Source organism: Tenrec ecaudatus, chromosome 2 (genome assembly GCF_050624435.1).
Source record: "Tenrec ecaudatus isolate mTenEca1 chromosome 2, mTenEca1.hap1, whole genome shotgun sequence".
Lineage (NCBI taxonomy): Eukaryota > Metazoa > Chordata > Mammalia > Afrosoricida > Tenrecidae > Tenrec > Tenrec ecaudatus.
The window spans coordinates 147,908,582-147,923,098 of NC_134531.1; the positions used below are offsets into that span (position 1 = coordinate 147,908,582).

At 45.2% G+C, this 14,517-nt stretch overlaps 1 protein-coding gene across 21 annotated transcripts in view; it reads left to right on the forward strand.

The window, feature by feature from the left end:
- LOC142439393 (protocadherin gamma-A10) overlaps positions 1–14,517 on the forward strand; it is a 211,041-nt gene that overhangs the window by 105,442 nt on the left and 91,082 nt on the right. The window contains exon 1 of one of the 21 annotated variants that reach the window (XM_075541731.1): positions 1,395–3,901. The exons of 19 other annotated variants lie outside the window; for them this stretch is intronic. In XM_075541731.1, coding sequence (XP_075397846.1) covers positions 1,544–3,901 — 2,358 coding nt within the window. In that variant the 5' untranslated portion in view covers positions 1,395–1,543. Of the gene's footprint in view, positions 1–1,394; positions 3,902–5,396; positions 7,983–14,517 lie in introns of those variants that run through there. One more of the 21 variants, XM_075541724.1, reaches the window with a different exon arrangement.

Below are 14,517 nucleotides of genomic sequence, written 5' to 3' on the forward strand. Positions count from 1 at the left end.
AGAAGGGTTGTCTTTGAAACTTGATATTAAGGTTATTTTGGCTTATAGGTCAATATAAACTTCTATTAAGGTATAACACATGAGGTTAAAAATAAAGCACCTTCATATTTCAGGGCATTAAATCCCTATAGTAATCTACTAAGGTATGCCTTATATATATTTTTTAATGATGAAAGTTTAAGGGGCTTATCAGTTGTTGTCCTAACTATCTTGTATAAGTCACTAGGAAGACAATTCTATGACACCAGCCATCCTTACCCTGATCTGCCATATCTAGCTTCTATCTCCTCCAGTTTCCTCTGATAAGAAGAGAGGAAAATTACCCACACATGAGGTTGAGCATAAGACTGGATGACATTTCATGACTGTCAAAATTTCTCCATACCACTTGGTGGGGCTATTTTCCTTTGTGGTATCTGTTCAAAGTCTGGAGAAAGACCTTGCCTGGTTTTTCTAAATTGTACCTTGTCATTGATCAGAAGAAGACAAAGCTGTTTTTGTTAATCATTTTGTTAGGGGCTCGTACAACTCTTATCACAATCCATACATGTATGAATGGTGTAAAGCACATTTGTACATTCATTGCCCTCATCATTCTCAAAATATTTACTCTCCACTTAAGCCCCTGGCATCAGCTCCTCATTTTCCCCGTCCTTCCCTGCTCTCCCCTCTCTCATGAAGTCTTGATAATTTATAAATTAGTATTTTGTCATATCTTGCACTGTCCGAAGTCTCCCTTCACCCACTTTTCTGTTGTCCGTCCCCCAGGGAGGAGGTTATATGTAGATCTTTGTTATCGGTTCCCCATTTCCACCCAACCCTCCCTCCACTCTCCCGGTATCTCCACTCTCACCACTGGTCCTGAAAGGATCATCTGCCCTGGATTCCCTGCGTTTCCAGTTCCAATCTGTACCAAGGTACATCCTCTGGTCTAGCCAGATTTGTAAGGTAGAATTGGGATCATGATAGTGGGAGGGGTGGGCAGGAAGCATTTAGGAACTAGAGGAAAGTTGTATGTTTCTTCATTGCTACACTGCACCCTGCCTGGCTCGTCTTCCCCCTGTGACCCTTCCGTAAGGGGATGTAAGACAAAGTTTTAAGCTGCCGTTACTGATTTTTTTCTCGTTGTTGCCATTGCTGAATTAACGGGCCTTCTATAAGATCTCATCTTTGTGGAGCCTTCTTGGGCAATAAACGTTTGGAAAACGGTGCATTAAAAATTAATAGCCTGCCTAGTTCTCTATACCTTGGTCCAATGTTCTACGAAAACCGAATCTCGTCGAATTTGCAATCGCTCCTGGCTGCAATTTTCTAAATAGACTCTGAGCGCCGCTATTGGCCAACACGCTGTCACAGGTGGAGCCAGATCTACCCGGAAGGTTTTCTGCGCAGTCGCAGAAGCAAGTCGAAAACTAGGGAGCGGATTCTTGCGCTCTCCTCAGCAGATCTGATTCCGGAATGCGTGCTGGGGTGTTCGCAAGTGAGCAGCCTTGATTTGACGGGGTGGTGGAAAGAATCTGAGGCAGCAGAAACCGCGAGGAGAATGGCGGCAAGTCGGGACCAGAGGAACAGGATCCGGCGGCGGCAAGTACTCTTTCTCTTCCTGCTGCCTTTGTTCCGCAGGGCGCTCTCGGAGCAGATCCACTACGCTATTTCCGAAGAAATGGCCAGAGGCTCGGTAGTGGGGAACCTCTCTGAGGATCTGGGGCTGCCAGTACAGGATTTAATGGCCCGAAACCTCAGAGTCAGTGCGGAGAAACAATACTTTACCGTGGACACAGAGCATGGACACATCCTGGTCAGTGGTAGAATAGATCGGGAATCGCTCTGTCCCCAGGAACCTCTGTGTGTCCTGCCCTTAGAAATTGTAGCGGATAATCCCCTAAATGTTTTTCACATAAACGTGGTAATAGAAGATATAAATGACAATCAACCACACTTTCCTCGAGATAGCACTGTTTTACAAATCAATGAATTAGCAACCCCGGGCTCACGGTTTGGCCTGGAATCTGCTATGGATGCAGATGTAGGACACAACTCTCTACAGAGTTACCAGCTCACTGCAAATGAGTATTTCTCTTTGGTGGTGAAAGACAAGACTAACGGCAAAAACACCCCAGAACTGGTGTTGGAGAAGCCCCTGGACCGGGAACAGCAGAGTTCCCATCTCCTGATCCTAACAGCCTTGGATGGGGGCCACCCAGTCCGAACGGGCACCACCCAAATCCGGATTGAGGTCACAGACGCCAACGATAACCCCCCAGTGTTCAGTCAGGACGAATATAGAGCCAGCGTTCCTGAGGGCGTGCCCCCAGGCACCTCCGTGCTCAAAGTGACCGCCACCGACAGGGACAAGGGCATCAACGCTGAGATTACCTACTCTTTTAAAACGCTGCGAGAAGATATCGGAAATATGTTTATCCTAGACCCTCAAAGTGGAGAAATCAAATCCAAAGATCTCCTAGACTTCGAGATCAGAAGTAGCTATACCATGAGCATAGAAGCCAAGGACGGTGGAGGCATGACTACCGAATGTAAAGTTACGGTAGACATTCTAGATGGGAACGACAACGCGCCGCACGTGGTGTTCACTTCTGTAGCCAGTTCCATTCCAGAGGATGCAGAACCTGGGACGGTGATAGCTCTGTTCAAAACGCATGACAAAGATTCTGGGGAAAATGGGGAAATCGTTTGCCTCCTGAAAGAAGACGTTCCTTTTAGAATCGAATCTTCTGCCAGTAATTATTACAAGCTTGTAACAGACGGGGTCCTGGACCGCGAGCAGACTCCGAAGTACAGCATCATCATCACAGCCACCGACAGAGGTCAGCCGCCCCTCTCCTGCAGCACAAGCGTCACCCTGCACGTCTCGGACGTCAACGACAACACCCCAGTGTTCCCCCAGACTTCCTACGTGGTCCATGTGGCTGAGAATAACCCGCCCGGCGCCTCCATAGCACAGGTCAGCGCGTCCGATCCAGACTTGGGGCCCAACGGCCAAGTCTCCTACTCCATCGTGGCCAGCGACCTGGACCCGCGGGCGCTGTCGTCCTACGTGTCCGTGGGCGCGCACAGCGGGGTGGTGTTCGCGCAGCGCGCCTTCGACCACGAGCAGCTGCGCGCCTTCCAGCTGACGCTGCAGGCGCGTGACCAGGGCTCGCCCCCGCTCAGCGCCAACGTCAGCCTGCGCGTGCTGGTGGGCGACCGCAATGACAACACGCCCAGGGTACTGTACCCCGCGCTGGAAGCTGATGTCTCTGCTCTCTTTGACATGGTGCCTCGCGCCGCGCAGCCTGGCTACCTGGTCACCAAGGTGGTGGCAGTGGACGCAGACTCAGGGCACAATGCCTGGCTGTCCTACCACGTGCTGCAGGCCAGCGAGCCCGGGCTCTTCAGCGTGGGGTTTCGCACGGGCGAAGTGCGCACCGCGCGTGCCTTGGGTGACAGGGATGCGACCCGCCAGCGCCTGCTAGTCGCTGTTCGAGATGGAGGACAACCACCTCTGTCGGCCACAGTCACGCTGCTCCTGGTCTTCGCTGACAGCCTGCAGGAGGCGCTGCCAGTCCTCAGCGATCCACCTGAGCCCTCTGACCCCCAGGCTGAGCTGCAGTTTTGCCTGGGTGTCGCCTTGGCCGTGATCTCTGTGCTCTTCCTCTTTGCGGTGATTCTGGCTGTCGCCCTGCATCTGCGACGCTCCTCCAGCACCACCTGGGGCTGTTCTCAGTTTGGTTTCTGTTCTAAGACCGAACTCGGGGTTCCTCCCAATGACAGCGAGGGAACTTTGTCTTATTCCTACAATCTATACCTGGCCTCTGATTCCGGACAAACGAAGTTTAATCTTCACACCATAACACCGGAAATGGTACCTACAGAAGACCTCTGTGATGAAGCTTCTTTGATAGTAAGTGTTACTAAGTAAATTAACAACACGAAGTCTTACTCTATTGGGTCTACTCTTCTAAGTTTCAATAGACGGTCTACTCTTGTAAGTTTCAATAGACGTCTTTCATCTCCAAGGTTTGGGTTTTAAAACTAATCTTATCAATGGCCTTCAAGTGTTTTGATAATTTTAAGATATTTTTATCCACCGGAAACAATCTTCTTTAGTGTGAGAAATGAATATTGCAGGACTGCAGATTTGCACATATTTTTAATTGAAGCAAAAATGTTTTCTCTCCGTGGGCATATCTTCATTGGTATATTATGATCTTGAATTTAGGAATATATGTCTCTAAAAACCACCTAGTGTATGTAGAGGAAAATGCATGAGAAAAGATGACTATTAAGGACATAGCAACTGTTTGATAATAATGTACAGATACACTTGCTAAGTGTTCTTAGAATCCCACTGAGCAGATCAGTTTTAGGCTAGCTCTTTCTGCTAGCTACTTGTAGATTCTCTCCCAACTCTACAGATATCACTTTATGCCTACCATCATCAGACTATAAGTATAGATGCTTACATTCATGACAGCAAAATAACCTGGTGTCCCTTAAGATGATTTTTCCCTCAGTATTTTGCTAGGCTTCCAATTGTCAGCCATTGGAATACGTTTGTTACCCAGGAAGAAATAAGTTTATACTGTTTATTTGTTTGCTGGTTTTCTTTTGCTAAATCATCCTCAACTTCAAAACAAAACAAAACAAAACAAAACATGTATTAGTAGAGTGTTGCAACACTGCTCCTACTTCCAGGCAGCGAAGTTTGAAAAGCTTCCACTTTGCTTTGAAGCTGTTCATGGGTCTTCTTCGCATGACTTCCTGACAGGAGTGGTTCCAGTGACGTGGGATCACACGTTTATCATGTTTAGATTTCCATATTATTGTGAAACTAAAAAATTAAGTGTAAAATGTCAAGAATCAGACTAAATAGTTCCCTCATTAAGGCAAATTTAAGGAAATCTATTTTTAAATTTTGCTTGAAATCATAATTGAGTGAGAAAGTTTAAAGTATTCTATGATGTCGGTTATCAAAGTGGGAAATATGTAGAGGAATGTCCTATAAAAGCTATGTTGGAGTTGGTCTCGAATCAAGAGGGTAAAATTATAAAATTTAACTATAACATCTTCAAATTTGTTTATAAGCTCTTTGGTTAAAAAAAGAAATGAAAATAAAATCAGAATACACCTGAAGCTACAGAATTAATCTCGGGATATTTATCTGTGTGAAAAATGTCTGGGAAATAAAAAGAGGCTCCTCGAAGTTTCAACCAGAACAAATATGGTTCTTTGTTGACTTCACTTCCATTCCTATTTGAAGAACAGTAGGTGGAGCTATTTAAGGAACAAAAAGCAAAACTCTTCCCCATTCAAGATCGTGTAGTAATTGGTTCGGACTCTGAGCGCCGCTGTTCACCAATGAGGGAGAGAAAAGGAGAGCGATCTTGTTCACCGTGCACGCGCCTACGAGGCACACAGAAACTGATCAATCATCTCTGTGACTGAAGCATCTGAGTGGAGGAGAGCTGGTCCTCAGTAGTCCGATTCCAGAACCGAGGTGCTGATCTGGACTTCGGTGACCAAAGGCTGATTTGGAAACAGTCTTTTCGAGGAAAGCGACAATGATTCCTGCGCATCTGCACCAGGGCTGCAAAGGGCTGGTCCTACTGAGAGTCGTCCTGGGGATGCTGTGGGAAACGGAATGCACCCAGATCCGCTATTCGGTTCCGGAGGAGCTGGAGAAAGGCTCCAGCGTGGGTAATATCGTCCAAGACCTGGGCCTGGAGCCCTGGCAGCTGGCGGAACGCGGAGTCCGCATTGTCTCCGGAGGTAGGACGCAACTTTTCGCTTTGAATTCCCGAACCGGCAGATTGGTCACAGCGGGCAGGATAGACCGGGAGGAGCTCTGCATGGGAGTCACCAAGTGTCAATTAAATCTAGAGATACTCCTGGAGGATAAGGTGCAAATATACGGAGTGGAGATAGAAGTGCAGGACGTTAACGACAACGCCCCCTCCTTCCGGGAAGGCGAACTAGAAATAAAGGTGAGTGAAAATGCAGCCACTGGGATGCGATTCCCGCTTCCTCACGCCTGGGATCCGGATATCGGGAAGAATTCTCTCCAGCGCTACGAGCTCAGTCCAAATAATCACTTTTCTCTGGACGTGCAAAGCGGAGCGGATGGGAACAAGTACCCGGAGCTGGTCCTGGAGCGCGCCCTGGACCGCGAGGAGAAGGCGGCTCACCACCTGGTCCTCACGGCTTCCGACGGGGGCGAGCCGGCCCGCAGCGGCACCGCGCGCATCCGAGTTACGGTCCTGGACGCGAACGACAACGCACCAGCGTTTGCTCAGGCCGAATACCGCGTGAGCGTTCCCGAGAATGTGGCTGTGGGCACTCGGCTGCTCCTGGTAAATGCCACCGACCCAGATGAGGGGGTCAATTCGGAAGTGAAGTATTCCTTCCGGTATGTAGATGACAAAGCGGCCCGGGTGTTCAAACTCGATCCTAATTTAGGAACAATTTCCACAAAGGGAGAGCTCAACCACGAGGAATCCGAATTGTACGAGATGGAGGTGCAAGCGATGGATAATGCGGGGTATTCAGCTCGAGCCAAAGTCTTCATCACGGTTCTGGACGTGAATGACAATGCTCCTGAAATACTGGTCACCTCTCTCCTTAGCTCTGTTTTGGAAGACTCTCCCAGAGGGGCACTAATTGCCCTTTTAAATATCAACGACCAAGACTCTGGGGACAACGGCCAGGTGAGGTGTTCCATCCAAGGGAATCTGCCCTTTAAGTTAGAAAAGTCTTACGGAAATTACTACAGTTTAGTGACTGACGCAGTCTTAGATCGGGAACAGGTTCCTAGCTACAACATCACGGTGACCGCCACTGACCGGGGAAGTCCACCTCTGTCCACAGAGACTCACATCTTGCTGACCGTGGCAGACACCAACGACAACCCACCTACCTTCCTTCATTCCTCCTACTCTGCCTATATCCCAGAGAACAACCCCAGAGGCACGTCCATCTTTTCAGTGAGCGCCCAGGACCCCGACTCGGACCAAAACGCCCAGGTCACTTACTCTCTGACTGAGAACATCTTGCAGGGGTCACCACTGTCCTCCTATGTGTCCATCAATTCAGACACCGGAGTCCTGTACGCCCTGCAGTCCTTCGACTACGAGCAGTTCCGAGAGCTACAACTGTGGGTCACAGCACGAGATAGCGGCGACCCTCCTCTCAGCAGAAATGTATCCTTGAACATCTTCATCACAGACCAGAACGACAATGCCCCTGAGATCTTGTACCCCGCCTTCCCCACCGACGGCTCTACCGGAGTAGAACTAGCTCCTCGCTCTGCGGAGCCCGGCTACCTGGTCACCAAGGTGGTGGCGGTGGACAGAGACTCAGGGCAGAACGCCTGGCTGTCCTACCGCCTGCTCAAGGCCAGCGAGCCAGGGCTCTTCGCGGTGGGCGTGCACACGGGCGAGGTGCGCACGGCGCGGGCCCTGCAGGATAGGGATGCGCTCAAGCAGAGCCTCGTGGTGGCTGTCCAGGACCACGGCCAACCTCCTCTCTCAGCCACCATCACTCTCACAGTGGCCGTGGCCGACAGCATCCCCGACGTTCTGGCAGACCTGGGAAGTCTGGAGTCTCCCCCCAATCCAGAGGACTCTGGCCTCACGCTGTACCTGGTGGTGGCTGTGGCTGCTGTCTCCTGCGTCTTCCTGGCCTTTGTCATTGTGCTGATGGCGCTCAGGCTGAGGCGTTGGCATACCTCACGCATGCTGCAGGCTTCTGCAGGAGGATTGACAGGAGTGCCTGGGTCCCACTTTGTAGGCGTCGATGGGGTTCAGGCCTTTCTACAGACTTATTCCCACGAGGTCTGTCTCACAGCCGACTCTCGGAAGAGTCACTTGATCTTTCCGCAGCCAAACTATGCAGACACGCTCATCAGCCAAGAGAGCTGCGAGAAGAGCGAGCCTCTTTTGCCGTCAGGTGATTCAGTGTTTTCTAAAGACAACGCGTTAGTTCAGGTGAGTTTGTGTCAAATATTCTTGCTTGAACTTCCAATGAAATACGAGGTGATTTGTGTATTGTAGACTTCACAAAGTAACATAAATTTCGGTATCAATACGCAATATGTGTACATTTTCTAAAATGTGCACTGGCTAGTATCATGGGGAGAAAAATACCATTTTTTCCCATTTCCTTTATAGATTTTGGGAGTAGAATATCTGTTTTTCCAAGTTAGACATTGTCTTATTTTTTCCTACTTGCCTGCACCAATAAGCTTCATGCGGACTTTGTGGAATACTGAGAATTAAAAATTTGTATTGAGTACATTTGCTTCTGTGGTGGATTTGCCATAATCCCCTCTATGTCAGTTTCCCACAACTTTTATTCCACACATGGAAATTTTTCTGGAAAGTGCGCAGATTGTAAGTGTTAACTGATCATCTTACACTTATTGTAGAATGTTTAACAAAAATCGATTGCTGAAATGTCTTTGGGAAAGAATTGTTGGAACTTGTGAGAAGCCTCAGTTGTTTTGGTCAATTTTGTAAAAGTGTAGGGAGCCATACTAGTCCAAACTGCTCTTTCTTCTCCATTTGTTGCTTATCTACTTAATACCAGGACTTGTCAAAGGAATTGGGAACCATTTAAAGAAGGAAGGATCCTCAAATGGCCCTTAAATGGGGCAGTTACGCCACTTTTATGACGTCTTACTTCTCTGACAGAGAAGACAAAGAAAGAAAATAGAGATTGTGGTTCTATGTGTCTGATAGGAAGTATTTCAGCTTGTTAAAAACTCATAAAGACTTTTTATTGACATTAATTTTCAAGTGGGATTTAGTATGTTGAGTTCTCCATGTGTAGTATGGAGGGGAAGAGGACATGGGTTTTGCAGGCACCATTACACTGTTGATAACACGTGTGCATTTTTCATATGGTGGTCAACTCAAAAATTTAAATGTGCATAGAAATAGAAATTTTCTTGGAAGCTAAGCTAACATGCTCCCGTTATGCTGATTTCTTTACCTCACTTGATTTAAGGACAAATCATTGAGAGGTACGGAAATAAATAGACATGATCCTTAGGACGTATCTCACATATCGGTGATCTCAAAAATACTTTGAGTTGAATAGGTCTCATAATGTCTATTAACAATACGTTCTGAATGAGTGAACAATGTATGTGATCTCAGGATTGCCTGGTAGTCTAAGTTCTCATGTGGATGTTGTATGATAGAATGTCAGGTTTGTAATTAGGTAACTTCTTATATGATCTTTTTTTTAAAAATCATTTTCTTGGGGGCTCATACAACTCTTATCACAATCAATACTTCCATCCATTGTGTCAAGCACATTTGTACATTTGTTGCCTTCATCATTCTCAAAACATTTGCTTTCTACTTGAGCCCTTGATATCAGCTCCTCATTTTCCCCCTCCCTCCCGGCTCCCCCCTCCCTCATGAACCCTTGATAATTTATAAATTATTATTATCTTGTCATATCATACACTGTTTGACATCTCCCTTCACCCACTTTTCTGTTGTCCATCCCCCAAGGAGGAGGTTATATGTAGATCCATCCTTGTAATCGGTTCCCCCTTTCTACTCCACCTTCCCTCCACCCTCCTGGTGTCACCACTGGTCCTGAAGGTATCATCTGTCCTGGATTGCCATGAGTTTCCAGTTCCTATCTGTACCAGTGTACGGTATACCTCTGGTCTAGGCAGATTTGTAAGGTAGAATTGGGGTCATGATAGTGGGTGGGGAGGAAGCATTTAAGAACTACAAGAAAGTTGTATGTTTCATCATTGCTACCCTGCACTCTGACTGGCTCGTCTCCTCCCCTCGACCCTTCTGTAAGGGGGTGTCCAGCTGCTTACAGATGGGCTTTGGGTCTCCACTCTGTACGCACCTTCATTTCCAGTGATATGATATTTTTGTTTTTGATTCTTGTGTGATCTTTGACAAGTTATTTAATTTCTTTGAATTTTGTAAAAACATGGATACAAAGTTCTAATTTGAGCTGTGGTGAGGAGTGGGGGTGACATGTTGAGTCGGTGCTTCATTCTCAGTTAACAGCGGTCATTATTCTCCCTGACAGAAAAAGGAGTCATACTTCCAGCCCCAGCACTTTTGACAATTTCTTGGCAAAAGTAACCTTCTTTGTGTGTTTTTACACGTGGTACAGTGGGGGTGGAAACAAGACTGTGTTTTAAATTTTTTACAAAGGAGAGTTTTAAAATTCTAAGATTCCGGACATATTATTCCTTGACTGAGAAGTCACAGTTTCAGAGCATAAAAGATGACCCAAAGACTGATTTTGGATTAGACAGTTTTATTCATGTTGATTTTTCTGTGGCTGAACCATAAAGTAATCTAAACAAGGATCCTATCAAACTTATTTTTAAGGAGCAGTTTACTCCAAATATGAATGCCAAGATGACTTAACTGGAAAATAGTCCACCGAAACCTGACAGTTGGAGTTACTTGGCTTTAGCCACATGGAAGTTTAAGCTAGCGGCTGTGCAAAACACCAATCTTAGATTTCGAATATCTGTTATGTCAAGCATTTTATTTTTTCCTGAAAGTAACTGGCAAGAGGTTTGGACATTTACATATCTTCTCGTTCCAGTAGGGAAGTTATGCCATCGGCATCTAGGACTTTGCTTGTCTTCCTATGGGCCAAGGATGTATTCACTTCATCTAATCAATTAATAAAACTGCTCAGCAATAGCTTTACAAAGAGAAGGTACAGCCATCCGTTTTTTTTACATCACCAAGAGCTGTAATTCAATCTGTCAAAAGACACTCTCCTCCCACTGTGATTCTAGGAAAGGTATCATGGTCCTTGAAGCAACTGTAATTAGGGATCTTGATGAAATTCTGTAGCTTGATTCATAGACCATTTTTAAATGAATTAAAAGGATAGCGATAGATGAGTTAACTGTTTTCATAGTGATATGTAACAAGGTAAAATTATGATCAGAAATTGAATAATACTGATGAAAAACTATTTCCCTCAAGTTATCATATCAACCATAATTGTGAAGGGATGTTGATTCAACTAATGACTCTATATCTTTGGTAAGATACAGATTTACTTTCTAATGTTACACTTCAAGTATTTTAGGAAATCGTACCTAATAAAAAGTTACTATTTAAGATTCATTCTTAAAATTCTGATGACAAAATATAGCCTATGGGAAATATAACTGAAAAATATAATTTATAGAGGGTGACGTTTCTGGGAAGAAACCTTATGGGAAGAGCTTTGGTTCATGAAAATGTGAAGATGTTGTCACAGGAATCAGAGTCAAAAAATAACTCACCTGCATGCACAAAAGTTGGTACCTCCACAATTTCTCTAAGAGAACTCATACAAAGATCTACTGTGTAGAATATCGTTGAACCCAGTCATCCAGTGATCCTGACTCACAGTGATCATAGAGGACAGAGGACAGCTGCTCCTTTGGATTTCGGAGACTATAAATCTCTTTTTAAAATCATTTTATTGGGAGTTCTTACAGCTCTTATGACAATCCATACATCCATTGTGTCAAGCCCATTTGTAGTTATATTGCCATCATTCTTTTCAAAACATTTTCTTCTACTTGAACCATTGGTATCAGCTCCTCTTTTTTTTCTCGCCCTTCCTCACCCTCCCTCCCTAATGAACTCTTGATAGGTAAAAAATTATTATTATTTGCATATCGTACACTGGCCAATGTCTCCCTTCACCTGTGTTTCTGTTGTTTGTCCCCCTGGGGTGGGGCAGTTGAGACTATAAATCTTATCTGAGCTGTTGACAGCCTCGTCTTTCTCCCTGAAGCAAGGGTCTGGTGGGTTTGCCAACCTTTCAGGTAGAGCCAATTGCTTAACCCAGGATACCACCCGGGACCCTTAATGTCATCTTTCAGGTTCTGAAGCATTTCACACACCTGGAAGATTTTCACACCTTCTAATTTCTCAATAAAACAGTTTAATTGCAGGATTAGAAAGTGGTTTCAGAAAAAAATAAATATAATGAAAAATCAATTTTCTTACTTGTGTTTTCTCTCTACATCAAACCCCTAATAAAAGCCAACCCTTACATACACAAAGCTGAGGTTGGTAAGAGACCCTCAATAAAATGATTAAATAAATAAGTATACACAGCTAAGGAACTGGACATAGTTAAAATTTGAAAATACGTACCTCAGTCCATAATATTCCCACATTGATTATGAGACTTCTTAGAAGCTTCTTCTATATTAGCAGCTGAATATTCAGCCTGAGACACTGTTAGATGAAAAAAAAGTAAAACTCTCCCATTCGTAAAGAAAAAATAACCAATTTTTAGCTTAAAACTACTATTAAGATTCCAGATAAGAAGAGATGATCATTTTAACTTCAAATGCTGGCAACACGAGGGTCTAGATCCCTGGGAAAACTGTGTAATAAGATTGTACTGTTTGGGTTAGGAGTCAGTTCCTATCCATGTATGCGCACAGCACAAAGGACTGCTGGTTCCTGCAGTAGTCTCACAATTGCTGCCATGTTTGAGCCCACGGGTGTGGCCGCTGTGCCAGTCCTCCTCCTTGAGCTTCTTCCTCGTCTGCGCTGATGCTCGCCTTTACTAGACACAGTGTTTTCCTCCAGGGACTGGTTCCTGCTGACCACATGTTCCAAGTGTGTGCGATGAAATTCACTGTGCTTCTAAAGAGCAGGATAGTTGTGCTTCCTCCAAGCCTGCTCTGTTCATTCTTTTGGCATTCCTCAGTATCTTCAATAGACTTGGCCAATCCCGTATTTGGAATGCACCCGTTGTTCTTTGGGGCTCCTGATCCATCACCCAGTTTCTCATCCAAGGGAGATGATTGGAAACACCATGATTTGGGCCAGGCATATCTTTGTCTTTAAAGCATTATCTTTGCTTTTTAACCCTTAAACGAGATCTTATTTTAAAAAGAAAAATCATTTTATTGGGGGCTCTTCTAGCTCTTACATCCCATCCATCAATTGTATCAAGCATATTTGTACGCATGTTGCCATCCTCATTTCCAAAACAGTTAAGAGATATTTTTAAGCACTGTAGTAGTCATTTGACTTCCTGACTGGGGCTGCCATTGGGCATTGATTGTGGATTCAAGTAAAGTGAAACACTTGACTCCTTTAATTCTTTCTTTGTTTATGGAGATCCTGCTGATTGGTGCGGTTGTGAGGATTGTTGTTGTCTTTATGTGGCAGTGTAATCCACAGCGAAGGCTGTAATCTCTGGTCTTCACCCATAAGTGCTACCAGTCCTCTTCAAGTTCAGCAAGCCAGGTTGTGTTATTTGCATATCACATGTTGTTATGAAGTGTTCACCAACCCTGATGCTGTGTTCATCTTCATGTAGTTAAGGTTCTTGCACTGTTTGCTCAGCATACAGATTGAGTGAGTATAGTTAAAAGATACAGCCCTGACACACACCCTTCTTGAGCTGAAACCACTCAGCATTCCTTTGTTTACAAGGCGCTGTAGTGGCCCAGTGGTTATGAATTGGGCTGCTAGCCCCCAAATCAGCAGTGTGAATCCACTAGCCACTCTGGGAGAAAGATAGCTCATAAAGAGGTACAGCTTACCGGGTTGCTCTTAATAGGAATTGACTCAAGGACAGTACGATAGTTTTGGTTGTTCCTTTGCTCTCTTTGAATAATTGCCTCTTGGTCTGTATTCAGATTCCACACGTGTGCAATGAAGTGTTCTGAGATTCCCATTAATTGCAGTGCTAGCCATCGTTTGTGATGAGCCACACTACTGTCGTTCAGCTTTTAGTTCCTCACAACTCTCCAAAACCTCTGCAGTGCTCTGGTTTCTTTAGGTCGCAGTTCTGCCACAGGGGCTCAGTGCACCACTGTCTGGCAAAGCAAAACCACAGATAAGTGAGGAAATCCATCAAGGCTCCTGCTTATTAGCACTCCTCATTAGAGAGAGTGCAGCGCCTAAAGCAGACCCAGAACAATCCTATTTCGACTCTGGATTCTACAATTCTCTACCTGGAAGGGCCATTAGCTCTGCTGCTTCTTGGCTAGAGACTCTGTAGTCTAAGGATAGTCTGAAAAGGGCTGGATAAGATTGCTGTGTTGGGACAGGGAAAGAGATACAAAACAACACTGGACATTTGGGGCTACATGGAACTGAAACTAGTAATTCTGTTTTGTTTTTTCCTTGTGGGTCAGTGGCCAACCAAGTCTGCTCTTCACTTTCCAAGGAGCTGGGGAAAGGCTTCCTGGTAGGAAACCACAGCAATGGTATGATGGGGCCCATGTCAGCAAGCACCCACTTGGAAGTTCCAGGTTAATGTTGAAAAGGGGAACTTCAATCTGAATGAGAAAAGTGGGAATTTGCTTGTGACAGAATGGACTGGAAGCAGATGTGTCCCCAAAACATAGTTTGGACCATTAATTTTAAAATGGTAGTTCAGAATCTTCTAAATCATTTTCACAGGAGCATAGAGTCAGGATGTGAATGATAATATCCATTTCTCATCAATAGAAATTTTATTACGTATTTCTGAGCTGACCCAGCCTGGGGC